Consider the following 22,945-nt stretch of genomic DNA (forward strand, 5'->3'; position numbering starts at 1 on the left):
CCCTTCAAAGGGAATCAAGGATCCGAGAGCGGCCAACCTCATTCGCATTTTGTGGGACGTGGGGGCCAGTCCTGAGGATAAGGTTGCCACCTCCACCCTCCGTTTGGATGGGCCACTTCCAAGAGGGGATTTGAGGGTGCCGTTGATGCTTCCCCCTGAACAGGTTTGGGGGCTTTTGCTCATTTGCCACAGCAGGAACCTGAAGAGTGTTTAACGGAGCAGAAGTTTGTCTTCCCCATGAGAAAGATGCTTGCCCTCTGCGGGTCAGCATGGCCCATATTACACATTGCTATTCTCTGCCTCTGGGAAGAAAATAGAAATGTGAAGATATTAATCTGTTTTTATTTTAATTGCTTGTTGATGTTTATTTATTTATTTATTTATTTATTAAACTTATATACCGCTACTCCCGGTTTGGCTCGGAGCGGTTTACAAAAATAGATTTAAACAATACACTTGGCTTTAAAATAACAATAAAAACAATAAAAGCAACAATAAAAACAGACATAGCCCCGAGTCTTTCACCCATTGAACGCTTGTCGGAAGAGCAAGGTTTTGCAGGCTTTCCGAAAGGCAAGTAAGCCTCGGGTGTTTATATATGCTTTTAAGTTTGCTCATGTTTTGTTTTTCGGGCTTGGCCCCATGATAGTCGCCCCGAGTCCCCTCGGGGAGATGGAGGCGGGATACAAAAATACAGTGTTCTCTAACTTATTTTATTTATTTATTTATTTATTTATTTGCAGTATTTATATTCCGCCCTTCTTTCTCACCCCGAAGGGGACTCAGGGCGGATCACATTACATATATAGGCAAACATTCAATGCCTTTTAACATAGAACAAAGACAAACAAACATAGGCTCCGAGCAGGGCTCGAACTCATGACCTCCTGGTCAGAGTGATTCATTGCAGTTAATTATCGCAGGGGTTACATTCCAGAACCACCCGCGATAAGTGAAAATCCGCAAAGTTGGGACACTATATTTATTTTAATAAACATAGTGTCCCTCCCTGCCTCTCTCTCTCTCCCTATCTCTTTTAATGTATTGCTTGGAAGCCATGGTGGGCTGTTGCAGGCTCTTGGAGCCAAGCCAGGCCACGGCCTCAGCCAGGGTCATTTTGTGGGAGGGAGGGGCCCTTTTTGAGGGAAGGAGGACTGTATGGCCATGTCCCAAAAGCTTCCAGAAAACCCGCGAAACAGCGAGTCCGCGAAAAGCAAACCGCAGAGTAGCAGGAGAACACTGTAAAGTATTATATTATTATCTATATATATAAAAGGAGAATGGCATTGCTCCACCGGGCAAAACAACAAAACTAAAGGCCCCCCCCAACCTAGAAAATTAACAACACAACCCCTCATCCACGTCTCTACGTTCTTACAAACAAACTACACATCCCTAACCTCCATGGGGCCAAAAAAACCCCCAAAAACTGGAATGCACCCCTTTGTGAGCCACCTTGATTGACACTAAACAGCCTTACAGCTTCAAAGCCAGGCTGCCTCCTAGGCCATGGCAAAAATTAACCCCCCCCCCAAAAAACAAAAACACTTCAGTGTGAATTTTAAACCATTGTGTAGAAGGGGTCTCATATAATCCTGTTCCAGACAAATCATATAACGTTATCAATATAATGTATAATAATTACTGTGCTCTAATAACAATACACAACAATATAATCTCTAAAATCAGGACACTAAATAAACAACAACACTCAGAACACAGGGGAATTCCACACAGGAAACAACCAGGCCCAGCTAACACCTCCCAACAAAGGATTCCCTCACGCAGGAAGCAGCCAGGCTTGGAAGCTACAAGACCATTCACTGCTAAACAACTTAAATAATCACACCCAGCTAACACGTCCCACTAAAGGATTCTTCCAAGTACTAACCAGGCAGACCTTGAAGCTGCAGGCCTATTCAATGCTAATCAAGGAGATCCATGGCAACACTTGCCTCAACCAGACAACAGTTCTTTCTACCACACTGCACGTTATTCCACACATATATCCACCCCTTTGTGGCCCACCTTGATTAACACTGAATAGCCTTGCAGCTTCAAAGCCAGACTTTGGAAACCACGGGGCTACTCCATCTCATTCAACCTGGCCTAGCAAGGATACCCTATGTAGAAAACGGCCAGGCTTTGAAGCAGCGAGGCTATTCACTGCAATTCCAATTGGCCACAGCAACGCGTGGCAGGGCACAGCTAGTATTATTATAAGATATGATTGGAAAAGCAGGCATCCTCTTGGGACCCACCAAGGAGACATCTGTCGATGCGGTGGTCCATCTCCATCATTTCCGAGGCCTCACCTGCCATCACTGGGATTTGTTTTCCACCCAGATGGTCTTGACATTGGATGTGAGAATTGGTTTCTGTATAAAGCAGAGAAAACACCTTACCCTGGGGGCTTTTCTAGGAGGTAAAAGTTTGATAAGATACACAATAATTACAGGCAGCCATTTTGTAAGATAACAAAAGACTGGACATGGGTAAGAGTTGGCCCAGTTTGACTTTTCCAAAGCTGCAGATCTGCGGATTCAGCCGAAGGCTCCGTCCACAACCTGCTCCTAGCAGGGGAATGCCTGTTTTTCCTGGCAACTGATGTGGCATTCATTCACTAATAAAACAGGCATTGGGTAGCCCTTCCCCAGAGCAACTCTGTCTTTCTTGGCTCCAGACCAGATCTGGGTAGGAGGGAGGAAGTCTGGTTATTGGGGGGGGGGGACGACTAAATGAGGGAGAGACCCAACCCCTGAAGATGTGGAACATGACATTCAAGGCACTGCCCTGTGACTTCATTGGAGCATCAGACCTTATAGTCTGCATTTCATTTCCATTGTGTTCTGACTGGAATGTGTGTGTGTTGGGGGGGGGGGGGCACCTGTATTTATTTATTTATTTATTTGCGGCATTTATATACCGCCCTTCTCACCCCGAAGGGGACTCAGGGCGGTTTACAAGTATATATACATACAATATATTATATTATACAACTATATTGCAATATTATTAGTAATATTGCATGTAATATAAATATACAATTATAATAGTGAATTATAATTATTATTACATTGTATTACAACATAATATTATTAGGGTATTACATAAATATTATGTATTACATAAATATGAGAATATCTTCCTCAGGGAACATTTCCACGCTTTTTACAAAAACAATTAACCACGTACTTCTTCCAAAAGATGCTTTTTTAATTCACAGTGTTTTTGTATTACAACGTTTGAACTTTGAACAAGCGATTTCAATAATCACTCATAAATTTTTTATTACGGTCTTACCATTTATGTGTTTTAAATGAAATTTTTATCTTGTATTGTTGTTTATATTGATATATTGTATTATTGTTTTATCTTTTTATATTGTGATTTATTGTGTTGCTTATATTTTGTTCTTATGTTGTTTGGGCCGCTGCCCCATGTAAGCCGCCCCGAGTCCCCGCGGGGAGATGGTGGCGGGATATAAATAAAGTTTTATTTTTTATTTTATTATTATTATAAATTACTTGTGTCCCAGCCCATTCTGTCTCTTTTGGCCCTTAAATCCCATCGTTCAAGCTTGTGGAGCTCTGGTTGATCAACATCTTACTCCCGGCATTCCGTTCTCCACAGGTCTGAAGAATACAAGTCGTTTTATGAGCTAAAGAGCAATTTGGAAGTTTTTATCCTTGGTTTGACTACTGCTTTCCTTCCTTGCAGGTGACCCAAGTTGCCCGGCAGCCTGGCCCTCCCGCCCCCTCCCCTTATTCCACACATGAGATAAGCAAAGGGCACCCCTCCCTGGCCGCCACACCACCCGGGCATGCCTCCTCTCCCGGCCTCACGCAGGTAAGGAAGGCATCTGCCACGAGGGAGAACGCAGGGGCTTATCGAGCGTGCGGTGTGTATGTACGAATAAGACATTTTCTGGAGGTGAGGACTGTATTGTGTCATTAGCAGCTAAAGTTAAAGCATGGATTCCCACCCTTCCACTGAGAGAAGTGAGTGATAGTAGGAGGAAAGGGAGGGGAGTCTTTCCTTGCCAAAGGGAGGCAGAGGATTCCAGGGAGCCTGGCGAGAGCTGTGTCACGAGAAGGGAGCAGGCAGATTGTCCAGGACCTTAAGCTGCCTTCAAAGCCTACCTTCCGTTGCTTTTGTTTCCTGAGCCTGAAGCAGGACGTTGGGCTCCTCTTTGAGTCATGACCATGGAAGGAACTGGGGAGGACGGACCCCGAGGAGGCTTAGCGAGCGGCAGGCAGCAGTCAGTAGTCCTTTTCTGCCTCCAGCTCTGCCTTGGAGTTGCTTGAGCACCTGCAGCTTTTCTGATGGGCTTGAGGTGATCATATGGAAGGAGACATGGCATACTTTAACCCCAGCCAGCTCATATGATGCACTGTCAGGGTAGTCGTAGACGTGGTTACTGTAGGAACTGCCACAGCAACCGGTTGTGCTTTTGAATGCTTCCTTTCTGTTTCCTGGTCCCCTTTCTAGCCTTTGCAAGGGAGACCCTGGTAACCACTTTAGTGTTATGAAGGATTGCTTTCTCCCAGAGCCCGCAATAACGTCCCTTTGGCCAATGGCCTGAGGCAGCACATGCCTCTTAAGTTCCTCGAATGCGCGAGCGACAACCTTCCCTTGCCCTCCGCCTTGTCCGGCTCTCCTGCAGAAGACAGCTTTGCCAAAGGAAGATAGGAAGCGCCAGCTTTGAGCATCCCCGGTCCTCTTCCCCGTCTCTCTCTCTGTCGCTCTCTCTCTTCCGTCCTTCCTTTCTGCCTTTCCGCCTTCCTCTCTTACTCTGTCGCTCTCTTTCACTCTCTCTCGCTCCAGCAGCCAGGAGGGAGGAGGGACAGAAGCTTCCCGCCCCACCCAAGAGCCAGCAGTCTTTTTGAAGATCCAAGGGAACTGGTGCAAAGGATTCTGGGATGTGGGATGGTGAGTCGCAAGAGGACCGAGGTTGAGCCATGCCCCACTGAAAGGGGGGGAGGAGAAGAGGAGCCTGGCGCTCGCGGCGTCTCGAAGGGAGGAGGCCCCGGCAAGAGGGTGGGTTCCCCAGGCCGAGGGGCCAGGGCCGCGTGCAGAGTGCCCAGGGCGCCATGCGTGGCAGAGAAGCCACCCTCCGCTCTGGCTGTGGCACTGGGCGGTCGCTTTGTCCTGCCTCCTTGAAAAGCAGCAGCCGGGTCGGTCTTTATGGCTGCTCAAAGCAAATAATTATAATAACTACCATGTTTCCCCGAAAATAAGACAGTGTCTTATATTAATTTTTGCTCCCAAAGATGCTCTAGGTCTTATTTTCAGGGGATGTTTTATTTTTCCATGAAGAAGAATTCACATTTATTGTTGAACAAAAAAAAAGAACATTTATTCTATACTGTACAGTAGTTATCATCACAAACCAGCATAACCAGACAAACTGTGAATTCTATCAAGAATTTCTTGTTACGAGCATTATTTCCATGTAAAACCATCTATGGCACTTACATTTATCAATCCTGCATGCTCTGGTGTGCTGTCCGTTGGGAATGCTTCCAAACACAAACTTTGCTAGGTCTTACTTTCGGGGAGGCCTTATATTTAGCAATTCAGCAAAACCTCTACTAGGTCTTATTTTCTAGGGATGTCTTATTTTAGGGGAAACATGGTATTATTTGTATACTAGAAATATGCGTGAAAATGTTCCTTCGTTTCCTTCATGCTATTGTTTCGTTTCGACCGTTCGTCTACACAAAACGAATGACAACATTTTCGTACGAAACAATAATGAAAGCCGCACAGTCATCCTGCTGGCTTTAGTTTTCCTTTCGTTTGGGCCTTGTAACAATAAGCAGGTACTGGCAGAGGGCTGCCTTCCCATGACATGGGAATATGATTCTATGACATCTGATGTGTGCTAGTGGGTGGTAATAATAATGTTAATATTAATAACAATAGTTATCCTGAGACCCTAAGCTGAGTCAGAGAGGGTTGCTTCTCCATGACAGCTGATATATGCCAATGGATGTTAATAATATGAATAATATAGATAAGAATAATACTCGATGGAAGACCCAGATGTTTTAAAAGTTGGTGGGCTAAAAGGGATCGAAATGCCCTCCGTGTGTGGTGATCTTCACCCCTCTAGCCCAAAAACTGAGCAGGGGGAGTCTCTGAAGCCCTCCCATTGCAGCCAATGGAACGAATTTTTTTTGGGGGGGGGGTTGTTGTTTTTTTGTTAGGCAGACGAACATTTGTGTCGTATAGGCGGCCCATTTTCGTTAGTGGGATACGAATATGAAAAGGAGACGACACGAATTAAACTACACAAAATGAACAGCAATTCCACATGAATGCACAACACTATTGTATAGTACCCTGTCTATCTCCCCAAAGGGACTCAGGGCGGTTTTCAACATGTATGGCAAACATTCAGTTGCCGGAAAGAAAACCATACAGACAATGCATCGAAATAGACACATTCAACAATATAACACAACCTAATTAACTTAACAACCAAAATATTATCCTAAAATACCAAAAACCTGTTAAAACAAACTAAAAGTAAAAATAAAAATGCTAAAAACCCAGAGTCTGTGGAACAAGGTTTCTGGCACTTGGTTTCCTCTTGTCAGGCTTGTGACTTGAAGTTGGTGTCTCCATGAGCGGCAGAGTCTCACTTCCTCCACATTTGTTGCAGTTGTTGGCAATGTGAAGATGCATGTGTGAATGTCAACAGGGAGCCCAAAGCCCCGGTGCCGCCTTACATCTGCGTTCACTGGAATGACTGGGCCGAGGCCTTTGGGAGCCGGTTGACCTTAGGCCATCCTGTCCCGCTGCTGAGCCCAGTGCTTTTTCCCAGGCATTTTTTCAAGGTGGTTCCTTGGCACCGCAGAGCTGTTTCCTCGAGAACGACCGGTGCCAAGGCAGAGCTTTCCGTGAGCTGTGTGTTTGGGAGCAGGGAGCCCGGGCCTTGCAGCTTGGGTGACTCAGCACTCCCTGCCCTACGTGACACCTCTTCCTCGGCCTGTTTATTCCCAGCACCCTTGGTGTGAGGCAGGGCCAACGGGTTTGGAAACGCAGGTGCAAATAATACTTGGGGAGGTAGATTTCCGAATGGCAGGAGTCCTTCTGTGTTGAATGCGAGGTATACCACAGGCTGCCAAAGACACGCCCCACTCAGAGGCTGGAAGGTATACAGTAGAGTCTCGCTTATCCAACTTAAACTGGCGGGCAGAATGTTGGATAAGCAAAACTGTTGGATAATTGGGTGGGTGCAGAAGAAGGAGCCCCTTCCCCTGTTGCTGGGGAAGGGGCTTTTCCTCTTCCTCGGCCATGAGGAAGAGGAAGCTTCTATCCCCGCTGCTCCTTCACTCTCCTGCCCTCCTTTCTTCCTTCCCTCACTCACTCTCTCGCTCACCAGGCCGGGTCCTGGTGCTGCTGCCATTGCTGCCGGGACCCGGCCTGGTGAGTAAGCAGGGGAGGGGAGGGCCTTTGCCGCCCTCCTTCACTCGCCCTCCCTCCCTTGCTCACTCACTCACCGGGCCGGGGCCGGCAGTGACAGTAGCAACACCAGGACCCGGCCTGGTGAGTGAGTGAGTGAGTGAGTGAGTGAGCAATGGAAAGAGGGCCTTTCCGCCCTCTTTTGCACACACGCTTGCCCTCCCCTCTCTCGCTCACTCGCTTACTCACCAATGCCGGCAACTATGGCGGAAGTGGTGGCAGAACCAGGACCCGGCCTAGTGAGTGAGTGAGTGAGTGAGCAATGGAAAGAGGGCCTTTCCATCCTCCTTTGCACACACCTGCCCTCCCCTCCCTTGCTCACTCACTCACTCACCAGTGCCAGCAACTACGGCGGAAGTGGTGGCAGAACCAGGACCTGGCCTGGTGAGTGAGCAAGTGAGTGCGGGAGGGCGGCCCTGGGCATCGGATAATACAGTGTGTCAGATGAGCGGAAGTTGTATAAGTGGGGCTCTACTGTACTATGCTCTGGTTATTTTCAACCACAGTTCCCCAAATCTTCTGACCTAATGGACTCTAACTGTACTGGCTAGGGATTTGGGGAGCTGTTGTCCAAAAGGCATTATTGTCCAGAAGCTGCCAGTCAGAGCAGATAGCGCTGGGTTGGGTGGACTTGAGGGTTTGTCTCGGCCATCCTCTGGTCACTTGGCTTTCCAAAGGGCAGCCGGGACAAGCCAAAAGCAGTTGTTTCTTAGGCAGCTGTAGCTTCCGGTATTCAGGACTGTATTGTTACAGCAACTTGTGGAATGTGACATCAGGTTGATTTTCTTTCTATCAATATTATTCACCCATCTCTTGACCTGGACCATGCCAGAAGTGCCCCCTTTGCCTTTTTCCTGGGACTGCTGCTGATAGAAAGGCTTTTAGCTTTGGGTTTTGATCCAGAGGCCTGCAGGTTCTGTCCACGTTTCTTCACATTGGTTGGCTGATGGTGCCCTGGCCCTGAGGCCTTCCAATGCTGGGAGAGAGGTGGTCTTGTTTGGGAGTCCTGCCACGTCCCTTGCACAATATTTATTTATTTATTTATTTACAGTATTTATATTCTGCCCTCCTTTCTCACCCCGAAGGGGACTCAGGGCGGATTACAATGAACACATATATGGCAAACATTCAATGCCAACAGACAAACAACATACAGTATAGAGAGACACAGAAGCATTTAACATTTTTCCAGCTTCACGATTCTGGCCACAGGGGGAGCTGTTGCTTCACAGTCCACTAGTGGCCGTGCTTCCTCATTCCTTTCCTCGTGTTTTACTGGCAGTTTTATGGTGTTGTAAATTAGTTAAATTCGCCTCCCGCATAAAGCGTACCTAAATTTCCCTACTTGACAGATGCAACTGTCTTTCGGGGCTGCATAGGTCAACAGCAAGCCGGGCTATTTAATGGTCGGGGGCTTAACCCAACCCGGGCTTTGAACTCATGACTTCTCGGTCAGTAGTGATTTATTGCAGCTGGTTACTAGCCAGCTGCTCCACACAGCCCGGCCCATTCCAGTGTACTAGAATGTGGTGTAAGGCCAGTCTTTGTGGCCAAGAGAAGATGATCAGATATCGTCTGAGTCTGAGAAAGATGGGTTTGGACCAAATTTACTGGCTGGCCTTTAAGGAGGAAACTCCGGCCGTAGCCTCACAACGCTCTCAGACATTCTTCCCCATCCATTTGGGGGGCTGCTGCTTCTCCATGACTTCGTAGCCACGGGCACCTGGGTGTATGTATTTTGAAAGAGAATCTTCTTCCCGTGTTCCCTGGGTTTTTTTTTTTTGGGTGGGGGGGAATTGGCATGGAATTTTCTCATCTGGCAGGCAAACCATAAAATGCTGATCAGGGTAAACATTAATGATCCGCCAGGTTTCATGGAAGTCAATTTAAATTCCTTGGCATCTCCATCTTTCTGTGCCGAGCGGAGATTGGTAGGGAATATAATTACCCTCTTTACCCAGGGAGCCTGGCCTTGTTGAGGCGTTGCGGGCCTGTTTGGCGGAGCGGGGGGATGCCCTGTTTGTGGGCCCCCCAAACAGGCCCCCCAAGTGCCCTGTTTGTGCCCAGAGAGAGAGAAAGCTGTGGTGTTGGAGACCACTCGCTGCCTGTCCCTTTGGGGAAGAGGAGAGGGTCTCTTGCTTTGAGGCCAGACCTGGCCCTCCTGCCCTCCTTTGCCCAGGGAGGTTGTAGCTTAGTGTGGGGGGTATTTGGGGTACAGAACAAAAATGTATGTGTATATACACACTTGAAAACTCCCAAAAATTGTAATACAAATCAGGTTTGTATTACAGGGGAACAACCCGGGAGACCTTGTTGTGTACCAGTTCTTGGCGTTGCAAATCAAACGAAGAATTCCTTTGAATATAGAAAGTGTTATTTTGGAGACTGAAAATCTTTACTTCAATTGACATTGGCCCAAGATTCCACGCAACCCCAGGAATAATATGGACTTGGTTGTCTCTTCATGTCCTTTAATAATATACTTTGTTAAGATTATGACATGGAAATTGTACCTTAATAATAATAATAATAATAATAATAATAATAATAATAATAATAATAATAAAATTATTCTTATATCCCGCCCCATCTCCCCGAGGGGACTCGGGGCGGCTCACAACAATAATAAAAACAGTGACAAATTACACATTGTAAAATCAAACATGAAAAGCAGTCATACAATCAATACAGACATCACATGTTAAAAACAAGGAGATAAAACAGTTCTAGGCCGAAATAGAGGGCTTCTGTAGCTTCGTGGCAGAAGTACTCAGCAAGGTATCAATAATCATGGCAGAACACTCTCTAATTAAATTAAATGGGCAGACCTTTGTTGATGATATCTTGAAAGCTATTTTGTTATATGCAATATAATTTGTAGAGAAGTACTCTAATATAGAGTTGTAGAAACCTGATTTGTATTACAATTTTTGGGAGTTTTGAAGTCTGTATGTACACATACATTTTTGTTCTGTACTATTATAGATATTGTGCATTATTTGCGTTTGAGTATTTGGGGTAGCCTTTCCTCTCAGCTCCTTGGGATGCTCTTGTATGGAGCATCTTCCTCCCTTGATGTTTTTGGGGAGGAGGAAGCAACGGATGGTGCAAAGAGGGAAGGAGACCAGGGCATTTGCTTCCTGGCTTAGCAGAAGAGGAGAAGCTTTCGCAAAGCCACAAAGCCGCCCTTCAAGTGCGTGCGTCTGTCAGCATTGCCAGCGTGCGTGCGTGCGTGCGTGCGTGTGTGCGTTGCTCTGTGCTCCAGAAAAGTGTCCAGGGGCAAATGGTTCCTCAATGTGAAGAGAGTGTGGTTGTGGCCGAGAGGGCGGAGGGCGTGGGTCGGGCAAAGGCACAGATAATCTGACATGGAAGATACGTTTTTGGAGTTTACAATGCTCATTCTGGCCCGGAATAGCCGAAAGGGCAGTTCCATAATGTACTTCCTTCTCAGACGTTGCTCCTCCTTGCTTTCTGGAAGGGCTCAGCCCCACAAACCGAAGCAGCCCCATCCGCTGAGCTCACTTGGGAGAGCGGGTGGGATGAGCCCAGTGTCCCGCTGTTTCCCGCTGTGCTAACCACGGTGCCCTTCTCTTTTCCTGGCAGGCCCCTTACCCTTCTGGACAGAACGCCGCGCCGACCGCACTGGTCTACCCGCAGCCCCCGCAGACCATGAGCACGCAGCCCCAAGCACGCTCCCCGGTAAGAGAGGAGGAGGAGGAGGAGGAGGAGGAGCCCTTCTCCTTCCTTGGATGGAGCTTTGTGTGGCTCACCTTCCTCCTTCCTACACACCCTCTGTCAAGCCATTGCATTTTGCTCTCTGAAATGGGAAGGAAAGGGCTGGCGGAAGGCTCTCTCCACCCATCCATCTGTGAGACGCCAGTCGCCATGGGACGAGCACCACCATGCGCCTTCCTTCCTAAAGCGAGGCAGAGGCCGAAAGACAGACCCTTTGGCCTGTGGGCCTCTCCTCCACTGCTGGATCAGCTCTGAACCTCATTCTATTATTATTATTATTATTATTATTATTATTATTATTATTATTATTATAGTTTTCTTAAAGTTTCAAGTTTATATACAGTGAAAGGAGCCTTCGGTGGCCTAGGGGATAGAAGCCTTGTGACTTCAAGGTTGGGTTGCTGACCTGAAGGCTGCCAGGTTCGAATCCCACCCGGGGAGAGCGTGGATGAGCTCCCTCTATCAGCTCCAGCTCCATGTGGGGACATGAGAGAAGCCTCCTCTCCCACAAGGACGTCAAAACATCAAAACATCCGGGCAATGTCCCCTGGGCAACGTCCTTGCAGACGGCCAATTCTCTCACTCCAGAAGCAACTCCGGTTGCTCCTGACACGAAAACAAAAAAATATACAGTGAAAGTGTGGGAACAATGTGATAATAGGAAAGGTGGGTGAAGAGGAAAAGAAAGAGAAGAAAAAAAATAATAAAAAAACTAAGTACAGTAGAGTCTCACTTATCCAACAAAAACGGGCCGGCAGAATGTTGGATAAGCGAATATGTTGGATAATAAGGAGGCATTAAGGAGAAGCCTATTAAACATTAAATTAGGTTATGATTTTACAAATTAAGCACCAAAACATCATGTTATACAACAAATTTGACAGAAAAAGTAGTTCAATACACAGTAATGTTATATTGTAATTACTGTATTTACAAATTCAGCACCAAAATATCACGATGTATTGAAAACATTGACTACAAAAATGGCTTGGATAATCCAGAACGTTGGATAAGCGAGTGTTGGATAAGTGAGACTCTACTGTAATAGGAAAGGTGGGTGAAGAGGAAAAGAAAGAGAAGAAAAAAAGAGAGAAAAAAAATAAAAAACTAAGTATAGAAATAGAAAAATATTTTTTTAAAAAAAAAGTGAGAGAAAAAATGGGGAAAAAGTGTCCAATAAAAAAAACAAAAGGGACTCATTCTTCATGGTACAGCTTAGCTATAGGATGGTTTCTTCCCATCAAGAAGACTTTTGAGGGCATAAAGAGGGTCACTAGTTCCCCACACCTTTTGAAGAGTTTGCCATCTCTTCCGAGACTAAATGTCTTAGCTGAAGGAGGAGGGAGCTTACGTAAGTGTTTCATAGTGGACTTTGGGAGGCAGGCACGAGTGTTGATAAGAGGCTGGAACATGTCGGGAAAGGGTCGCAAAGGATCGTTCGTTCCTTGGTTGTCCCTTCTTGCTTCTTCCCTTTTGTGAAAGGAGGAGGGAGCAGGCTAAGGCTAGTACATCAATATAGATAGAACCAACGCCTGGGGGAAGGGTTTCGGGCCTTTCCCTGGTATTTTTTGGGGCCTCCTGGACACGGAAGGGCAGCGGAGTCCCCCCGCCAGGCCTTTGGGTCCCTGTCTGTCCCTGTCCTGCAGCAAAGCTTTGACTGTATAGCGTCCTTGGTTTTTCCATTCCTTTCTCTCTCTTATTACTATGACTGTTATTGTTATTATCATCATCCTCATCATCCCTTTGTGGATTTATTTTGCACACAGTGTGACGTGTTTTTGGCCTTCCGTTGTGGTGGTGTTTTCTGACTCTCTGTGCCTTTCCTTTTTGTGTTTTTGTTCCTCCCGCTTCTCCTCATCAGTTTGCCGCGGGGCCTCGACCTGCCCATCACCAGGTACGGTACCCTCCTCCTCCCGCCTCCTCTGATGATTCCTTTTGGGGGGGGGGGGGGCTTCATGCGTCCATCACCCCTGCTAGAAAGACTCTCAGGCCCACGAGGCTGCCAGGCTCTGGCTTTTGGGGTTATTAGTGCTCTTCTTCGCTGGTTAATGCACCACTAACTGGACTCCCGAGCCTTTGTGTTAGACACAAAATTGCTGGCCTTCCCTTGAGCTTTTGGCACCTGTTTCTCTCCTTCCTCCCACACTTTCAAGATCCGACCATAGAAAGCTAATTTAACCGAACTCCCAGAGGATTGGGACCGGGCTGTGGCGCAGGCTGGAAAGCAAACCAGCTGCAACAAATCAACAAATCACTCTGACCAAGAGGTCATGAGTTCGAGGCCTGCGTCTTGTCTCGGTCTCTGTTCTATGTCATGGCATTGAATGTTTGCCTTTATGTGTGCAATGTGATCCGCCCTGAGTCCCCTTCGGGGTGAGAAGGGCAGAATATAAATGCTGTAAATAATCTATATATATATAAAAGAGTGATGGCATCACGGCGACCCACAAAACAACAAAACTACAGGCCCCCCAACCTCGAAATTTGACGACACAACCCATCATCCACGCCTCTAGGTTGATACAACAAAAAGAAAAGAAAAATAAAGTCTTACTTAGAGGGAGAGCAATAATTGTTTTTATCCAATTGCTAAGCTCCGCCCACTTGGTCTCCTAGCAACCCACTCAGCCCAGTGCTAATAAAAGAAAAAATAATAAAATAAATACAAATAATACAATAAAAATAATTAAAAACACTAAAAAATTAATACAATAAAATACTATAATAACAGAAAATAACTAAAAATAATACAAGAAAATAATAAAATATAATAAATAAAAATATAACTTACAATAAAATTAATAAAAAATGCAAATAACGTCAAATAAAAATTCCACAACAATTTTTAACCAATACCACCACCACTTTGCCACAACAACGCGTGGCCAGGCACAGCTAGTAAATAAATAAATAAATAAATTGGCATTATTCCAGGGATACAATGCAATACCTGAAAGTCTCATCCACTTTCCAAGCAGTGCTCCTTGAGTGCAAGTGTTTTGGAATTCTTGACTCTCTTGAAATGCTGGTTGCCTGCACTGTTTGGAAGACGAGGGATGTTTGAGGCCAGCCTTAAAGACGAGGGAAGTGTTAGCACCCTTTTTTTCTCTAGCTGTGAATCATTGGGCAACATAGAATAATAACAAAAAAATAAAACTTTATTTATATTCTTCCCTATCTATCTCCCCAGAGGGACTCAGGGCGGATTCCAGATATAAAAGACAAACATTCAGTGCCTGAACACAACAACAATACACCCATAATTACGAAAATTGACAGTCCAACATATAAAAACCAATTATGACCTAACAACTAAAATTAAATTAAAAACTCAACCTGTTACATCAGACATAAAACATCGAACAGAAGCATCAATTATACTAGATGTATCTGTACTAGAAGACAGTCTCTAGTCCTCTCCTGCCCTTTGGGTTGCAAATGATGCTGAGTAGAAGGAAGAGGATGAGCGTCAGTGGGCAACTTCCTTTCCAAGGGACTGAAGCCTTACTTGCTGCTGCTCATCTAGCCCTGTTTTCTTAAATTACAGGTGCCTTTTGCATTTATTTATTTATTTATTTGTTTATTATTTACAGTATGTATATTCCGCCCTTCTTTCTCACCCCGAAGGGGACTCAGGGCGGATCACATTACACATATAGGCAAACATTCAGTGCCTTTTAACATAGAACAAAGACAAACAAACATAGGCTCCGAGCGGGCCTCGAACTCATGACCTCCTGGTCAGAGTGATTCATTGCAGATGCTCTCCAGCTGCTCTCCAGCCTGCGCCACAGCCCGAGCATTGTCTTTAATCTGCTTCTTATGCTTCCACGGTGCCTGCTTCCGCCTGGGCCTCAGTGCCATTGTCTGGCAGGGCGGTGCAGAGTAACTATAACAAACAAGCACGCAGTAGGTCAATATTTATAGATAACTGTGGGAGGTTTATATTGTTAAGGCGCACGGCATTCATATTAAGGCCTGGAACCAGCAGCTTTGGCCCTTTCGTTGTGCTAAGTGTCAGAAAAGGCAGAGAGCGTGTGGGTCCTGGGGGTCCGGGCTTTTGTTAGTTATTTATTTATTTATTTATTTATTTGCAACATTTATATACCGCCCTTCTCACCCCGAAGGGGACTCAGGGCGGTTTACAAGTATATATACATACAATATATTATATTATACAACTATATTGCAATATTATTAGTAATATTGCATGTAATATAAATATACAATTATAATAGTGATTTATTTATTTATTTATTTATTTATTACAATATTTATATCCCGCCCTTCTCACCCAACAGGGGACTCAGGGCGGCTTACAATAAAACAGACACATAAATATTGTAATAAATAAATAAATAATTATAATTTTTATTACATTGTATTACATCATAATATTATTATTAATATTACATGTATATGCAATCTATATATATATCAAAGGGTAATGAAATTTCGGCCTAGGACAAAACAACAAAAGTACACATCCCAGAAACACTAAACTTGGCAGGCCAACCCCTCATCCATGCCTCTACGTTCATACAGCAAAAAGAAAAGAAAAATAAAGTCCTAATTAGAGGGAGAGGAATAATTGTTTTTATCCCATTGCTGCCAGTTCAAAGGCTAGGCTCCGCCCACCTGGTCTCCTGGCAACCCACTCAGCCCAGGGGACAGGCAGAGTTAGGCCTCACTTAGGCCTTTTCCACACTGCCTATAAAATACAGATTATCTGATTTGAACTGGATTATATGGCAGTGTAGACTCAAGGCCCTTCCACACAGCTATATAACCCATTTATAATCTTATATTATCTGCTTTGACCTGGATTATCTTGAGTCCACACTGCCATATAATCCACTTCAGTGTGCATTTTATACAGCTGTGTAGAAGGGGCCTCATATAATCCAGTTCTAAGCAGATAATATAAGATACTTTATTTCCCATACCACCATACTTCGCCACAGCAACGCGTGGCCGGGCACAGCTAGTAAACTCATATAGAATGAAATACAATATGTTCAGAATTCACAATTGTAATAAACATAATCCATACATCAAAAATGAATCTCTAGCTCAACAATGTTTGTTCTATATATAATTTTTCACTTATTCAATCAGTTAGTTGAGCTGAAGAGCAAGTAGATCACAGTAGATCACGACCGGTTTCGACTAGGTCTTCAAGTGAATTAATCTGGGAAAATTATAATGAATTAACAGACGCATATAACATATCCACATACATGTCATTATAAATTTAACATAGAGACTTACAATAGTACATTCATAGGAACACCCTTTATGTTCCTCTTCCTAGTTGTGTTTTTATGTCTTTTTTTCTAGGGTGGGTCTAAATAAAAGGAACAAACAGTGGCTATAACACAATTTAAGGTTTTTAGGTTTCAATTAAGAAGGTTATACAGTAGAGTCTCACTTATCCAAGCCTCGCTTATCCAAGCCTCTGGATAATCCAAGCCATTTTTGTAGTCAATGTTTTTAATATATCGTGATATTTTGGTGCTAAATTCATAAATACAGTAATTACAACATAACATTACTGCGTATTGAACTACTTTTTCTGTCAAATTTGTTGTATAACATGAAGTTTTGGTGCTTAATTTGTAAAATCACAACCTAATTTGATGTTTAATAGGCTTTTCCTTAATCCCTCCTTATTATCCAAGATATTCGCTTATCCAAGCTTCTGCCGGCCCTTTTAGCTTGGATAAGTGAGACTCTACTGTATCTTATTTCTATACTCACAGTGTCCATGAATTTATATGTTCATGAGCTACTCTGCTGGCTCTTGGTTGATTCTTATCGCGAGTATAGAGTGTTGTTTGGGATCCTCACAATATAATGGGAAGTTTTATCATCAAGTGGGGTGATTTCAGGTAGCAATTATTCATTTAAAGCAATAGGGGGTTATTGAGTATAGTGGTATATATGTTAACCAACACTAGGGAGAGAGCCATTGGCACCCTTCCTGGCTCGAGAGAGAGAGGCACCAGGGCCTGGGCGGCATGCCGGACCCCCTCTTCCCCCTCCCCCACCCCTTCCCCTTTGTTGACCTGCCAGCTCTTCCATCGGCTTTCTTTCTATTTCCTGCTGCTTTCTTGCTTCGTTGTTGAAGGGAGGATTCAGACCCATCCAGGTAACTTTATCACTACTGGTTCTGCATGGCCTGGCTGTCTCTTGACCGTGGGGCCTTTAAGGAGGCAGGCCCCTCCAGCACCCCAGATCAGAGGGCTGGGGGCAGAAATAGTTAGAAGCCAAGTTAGGAGGAAAGGTGGTGGGGTTGTAAGTGCAGGGGATTGTGATGCAAGCCTGTGTCTCCCCACTTGGAGAATAAGGGCTCTCTCGCCACAGCAGCTCTGGCTCCTTCCTTGTTGCTTGTGGGGAGCGGGGGGCTTTGCTTCAGGAGGGGGTCCCTCTCACGGTTTAAAAGACGGGTCTCCCCCTCCTCGCTTGCTTCCTCCCTCCCTCCCTGCAGTTTTTCCAGCGGCCCCAGATCCAGGCCCCCCGAGCGACGCTCCAGAACAGCAGCCCCTCCATCCGCCCCGGAGCGCAGACCCCGGCCGCCGTCTACCAGACGAACCAGCACATCATGATGGTCAACCACCTCCCCATGCCCTACCCCATGCCCCAGGGACCCCAGTACTGCATCCCGCAGGTAAGGCGCACCCGTGGCTGCTCCTACACCCACGTCCCTTCCTTGCTCTTTCCGCCCCTGAGCTTCTTGGGCCCTCTCTCCGCAGTATCGCCACAGCGGCCCCCCGTACGTCGGACCCCCACAGCAGTATCCCGTTCAGCCGCCGGGGCCGGGCCCTTTTTACCCAGGACCGGGACCCGGAGAGTTCCCCAATGCCTACGGTGAGGAGGGGGCACGAGGGCTCTCTTGGGGTGCCTGTACTCTGGGCTCTTTAATGGCGTGTCCCAATGGGCCGGTCGGGACCCATACCTTCCCCCTTCCCTCCTTTCCCGTGGCAGGAGCCCCTTTCTACCCCAGTCAGCCGGTGTACCAGTCGCCCCCCATCATAGTGCCTACGCAGCAGCAGCAGCAGCAGCAGCCGCTTCCTCCGGCCAAGCGGGAAAAGAAGACGGTAAGAGGGTCCAGGGAATGGGGAGGCGGGGAGAGAAATCGTTGTAAGTTAGGGCTGTTGTATGTATTCCGGGCTGTACGGCCATGTTCGCTCCTGGGCGAAGCGCCCACATCTTGTTGTAAAATAATCTTTATTGAAATTTTCCATTATCATATTAAAATACGGATAAGAAGATAGCAAAATTAGCAAGATCTGAATTGGAAGAGAGAAAAGAGAGACAGTAGATAAGAAGAAAGAAGAAAGTATATATATAGAATAAAAAAATAAGAAAAAAAGGAAAAAAACAAACAAAAGAGTGACTTTTGACTTCCAAGCATCATCATGGAGGTTTCATTTCCTTCATTTCATTTCCTTTTCCTTCTTCTTTTCTTTTTTCATCTTTTCTCTGAAGCTCTTTTTCCTTGTCCTTCTTCCGTTCCCGGTGGGGGTTCCCTCTCATTCTCTACTTCTATTATTTCCACTATTAGTTTTTAATGGACCTGTCTTTCTTTATCTCTATTGTTATTCTATTTTTTATTTTATTTTATTTATTTTTTCTATATCATATATTATTATTATTGTTATTCTTTTTTCCTTTTCTCTTATTATTTTCTTTATTTTTTATTTTTTATTTTTTCTATATCGTATATTATTATTATTGTTATTCTTTTTTCCTTTTCTCTTATTATTTTCTTTTTTTATTATCTTCTAAATATTTTGTTACACGTTTCGCCAACATCTATGGCAGGCATCCTCAGAGGTTGTGAGGCATGAGGATGCCTGCCGTAGATATGGGCGAAACGTCAGGAGAGAATACTTCTAGAACATGGCCACACAGCCCGGAATACATACAACAACTCTGTGATCCCGGCCATGAAAGCCTTCGACAACACACTTCCAAACTAACACGTAAGTTAGTTTGGAAGTGGTATTTAACACCAAGAAGGTCAAACATTATGAATAAGAACAATAATGAGAAATGTTGGAGAGGGTGCCAGGAAATTGGAACCTACAGAACTCAATTGACAGACCCAGTCTTTTGAACTTGAACACACCCATTTGTATTTTAGAATGTTTTTATGAATGTTGATGTAAGTTAATAATTTTTAATCTGATTTATAGTGTATTGTATAATTTTTATGTATGTTTATTGTAAGCCGCTCTGAGTCCCCTCTCGGGTGAGAAGGGCGGGATATAAATGTTGTAATAATTGTAATCATACATGCATGTGTGGTGGGATTGTAAATATGTAAAAGATTTTTGGGAATTGGTTATAAGGGAAGTAGAAAATATTATGAATATACCAATGAGAAGGAACCCAGTAGAAATATTACTTTCATTAAAAGAAAGGATGGGAAGGACAAAGGGGAAAAATGAATAAACATGCTATTAACAGCAGCTAGGTTATTAATTGCAAAATATTGGAAAGGGGAAATGAAAATACAAATTAATGAACGGCATAAAGAAATATAGAAAATGGCATTGAAAGATAAGCTAACATCAATCTTAAAAGTACAGAAGGGATTGTGGGGGAAAATGACTTTGGAAGTACAGTAGAGTCTCGCTTATCCAATGTTCTGGATTATCCAACGTATTTTTGTAGTCAATGTTTTCAATATATCATGATATTTTGGTGCTAAATTCGTAAATACAGTAATTACTACATAGCATTACTGTGTATTGAACTACTTTTTCTGTCAATTTTGTTGTATAACATAATGTTTTGGCGCTTAATTTGTAAAATCATAACCCAATCTGATGTTTAATAGGCTTTTGATGTTTAATAGGCTTTGGATATTATAATATTATTATATATACTATACAAATAGAAGCCTGTGACCCCTTATTGTAAATATATTGTCTAAGAAATGATCATGAAAGACTAATAGATGAAAGTATTGCACTGTATGCAACAAACACCTGCAATGTATGTATATTTGAATGAGTGAAAATAAATAAACATTATATAGTAAATTAATTTGTAAAATCATAACCTAATTTAATGTTTATTAGGCTTTTCCTTAATCTCTGCTTATTATCCAACATATTTGCTTATCCAATGTTCTGCCGGCCCCTTTATGTTGGATAAGCGAGACTCTACTGTATTTGGAGAATTTTTTTAGAAAACGCATTGGAAAAAGAAGACGGGAATTTATCTCCAAACGAAGAATTGAACTTTTGTTGGGACTTTAGAAGAGGAGGTGGCTCTGGGAAAGGGGAGCACAGGGGTGAAAGGAAATAAAAGGGGGAAATGTATAGTATATGGGTATATAACTGTAATTTTTTTAAAATAAAAAAAAAACGGGAAGAAAAAAAATAAAGTAGGAAAAAAGCAAGGAGAGAAAGGGAGGGGGGCATGGGAAAGGGGGGGGCTCACCTGGTCAGTGCAGAACAGAACAGAACACGTGGCTCCTTCTGTGGCATGTGGGGTCCATGGGCTTTGCTTGTTCCTCTCCAGATCCGCATCCGGGACCCCAACCAAGGGGGCCGAGACATCACGGAGGAGATCATGTCCGGCGGTGGGAGCAGGAACCCCACGCCCCCCACCGTCCGGCCCTCGTCCACTCCCACCCCGCCCCAGGTAGCGCCTGCCGGGCCCCCAAAACGGAATGGCCCGGACTACATTTTAATATGTTTTTTTAATTGTACATTGTTTTAAGTCATCAAAGAGCTGCCTATTTGTAAAGCCGCCTTGAGTCCCCTTCAGGGTTGAGACGGGCGGGGTATAAATACAGTAAATAAATCAATACAATGGCAGTCTTCTCCTGGGAAGCGGGTGGGTGGGTGGATCTCTGCCATCCTGTTACTGGATCTTTTTATAGTGTGATTTGTATTATGTTGCCTATGTTTTGTATGTTGTTGGGGCCTCTGCCCCATGTGAGCCGCCCCGAGTCCCCACGGGGAGATGGTGAAAGGGTATAAATAAAGTTTTATTATTATTTATTATCCTGGTTCTTAATAGTAATGGCCTTTCTCCCCCTGCCTCCTTCCCCATGTGCTTTTTGGTCTTTCCTTTCTCCTCCTCTTTTTCTCAAGGAAGAGGTTTGGGGCTTTCCCTTCCCTACATCGTAACTGTTTAGTTGTGCTAGGAGTTCCAGTTCATCTTATTTATTTCCCATGCTCTGGGCATTAGTGTAAAGACATTAAGCCCCTGTGCAAGATGTACTTTCATTGTTGAACATAATTAAAGCATAGCAAATCTGCCTCTGACCCTTCGTTCCTTGTGTTTTCTGTGTGGTCACCTTTTGCGTTTGCACACTGGTCATCACCCTCTTTTGTCCTTCATTCACATCGCAGCAGCAGCAGCAGCAGCAGCATCTGCCCAGCCAGGCCCCCGAACACAGCCCTGCCACGGCCTATGGGGCTGCCGAGAACGTGCTCCCCGTGGCCCCCAGTGGCAGCAGCAGCCCCATTTCAGCAACTAGTGACTTGAAGCCAGGTGGGTCACTGTGGAGAGTGATTGGGAGGGACAAAGGGGGGGAGTCTGGAGTGGCTTTGGAGCCCCCCTTCTAACGCTTTTCCTTTTCCTCAGAAGAGAAGCCGAAAGCAGAGCCAGTATTAAAGCCGCCTTCCCCTGCTGCCCTCAGGCCGGAGCCGAGCGGAGAGAGGAAGGACCCCACGGGCCCCGAGGAGACCCCCCCTGCCGCCTCCGTGGAGACACCGCCTGAGCCTCCTCGCCCAGCCTTGCCCTCCGCGGCCCCTGTGCCGCCCGAGTCGACAGCTACAGAGAAGGGGGAGGACGAAGAAGAGGAGGATGTGGCCCAGGATGGGAGCGAACTGGACTCTATGCAGGAGGAGGTCCCCTCGCTGCCCGTGGCCCCTTCTTGCTTGGAGGTGGTGCCCACTTGCCCCCCAACAAACGAGGCCACCGAGGATATACCCATCGCCCCCTGCGACCTCCCAGTGACTGCTAGTATTAATCCAGTGAACGAACTCAATGGAGTAAGCGAAGGGGCCGCTGTCACGGACACGGACCAGCGAGAGGAGGCGGCCGTGGAGCCGGAAGGGCCCGAGCCCTCCACCGCCGAAGGGGTGGCCTCTGCCGCCGCTCCGTCGCCCCCTCCGCCACCCGCGGCCAGTCCGCCCCCCGCTCCGCCCCTGCCGCCCCAGCTCCCACCCCGGGCCCCTGCGGAGGGGCCTCTGGGCGGAGAGGAGGGCCCCCCAAGAACTACCTGTAGCCCAGAGACCCAGGAGAGCCTCCCGGAAGCGGAGGAGGAGGAGGAGGAGGCGGCAGCCGCGGAGGTGGACGGCCGGCCAGAGGAGAAAGAGCAGGAGGAGGAGGAGGAGGAGCAGCCCCAGGGCCTGGACCCAGAGAAGGGCCTCGAAGCGGGTGAGTGGGCGGCTCGTCATACACAGTGACAGCTTTTTAGTCGTTTTTTCTTGGAAATCATTTTTATTCATGAGAAAAGAGTTTTCCAACATCATAAAATGTTATGGGGAGGAGGGCTGGGGTAGGAAAGGACAAAAAAACAAACAAAAGAGAAATTTATTTATTTATTTATCTACAGTATTGATATTCTGCCCTTCTTTCTCACCCCGAAGGGGACTCAGGGCGGATCACATTATATACATATAGGACTGTGGCGCAGCTGGCTAGTAACCAGCTGCAATAAATCACTACTGACCGAGTTCAAAGCCCGGGTCGGGTTAAGCCCCCG

General features: G+C 45.6%; 1 protein-coding gene across 10 annotated transcripts in view; it reads left to right on the top strand.

Moving 5' to 3' along the window:
• eif4g3 (eukaryotic translation initiation factor 4 gamma 3) overlaps positions 1 to 22,945 on the top strand; it is a 66,737-nt gene that overhangs the window by 12,966 nt on the left and 30,826 nt on the right. For 2 of the 10 annotated variants that reach the window (XM_062965732.1, XM_062965741.1), the window contains exons 3-13: positions 3,721 to 3,849; positions 4,828 to 4,932; positions 11,077 to 11,172; positions 13,070 to 13,102; positions 17,339 to 17,359; positions 17,699 to 17,878; positions 17,964 to 18,078; positions 18,196 to 18,308; positions 20,746 to 20,868; positions 21,585 to 21,726; positions 21,820 to 22,617. In XM_062965732.1, the coding sequence (XP_062821802.1) occupies positions 3,721 to 3,849; positions 4,828 to 4,932; positions 11,077 to 11,172; positions 13,070 to 13,102; positions 17,339 to 17,359; positions 17,699 to 17,878; positions 17,964 to 18,078; positions 18,196 to 18,308; positions 20,746 to 20,868; positions 21,585 to 21,726; positions 21,820 to 22,617 (1,855 nt within the window). The remainder of the gene's footprint in view (positions 1 to 3,720; positions 3,850 to 4,827; positions 4,933 to 11,076; positions 11,173 to 13,069; positions 13,103 to 17,338; positions 17,360 to 17,698; positions 17,879 to 17,963; positions 18,079 to 18,195; positions 18,309 to 20,745; positions 20,869 to 21,584; positions 21,727 to 21,819; positions 22,618 to 22,945) is intronic. The other 8 variants (XM_062965733.1, XM_062965735.1, XM_062965736.1 and 5 more) reach the window with 8 other exon arrangements.

Source organism: Anolis carolinensis, unplaced genomic scaffold (assembly GCF_035594765.1).
Source record: "Anolis carolinensis isolate JA03-04 unplaced genomic scaffold, rAnoCar3.1.pri scaffold_15, whole genome shotgun sequence".
In the NCBI taxonomy this organism is placed as follows: Eukaryota; Metazoa; Chordata; class Lepidosauria; order Squamata; family Dactyloidae; genus Anolis; species Anolis carolinensis.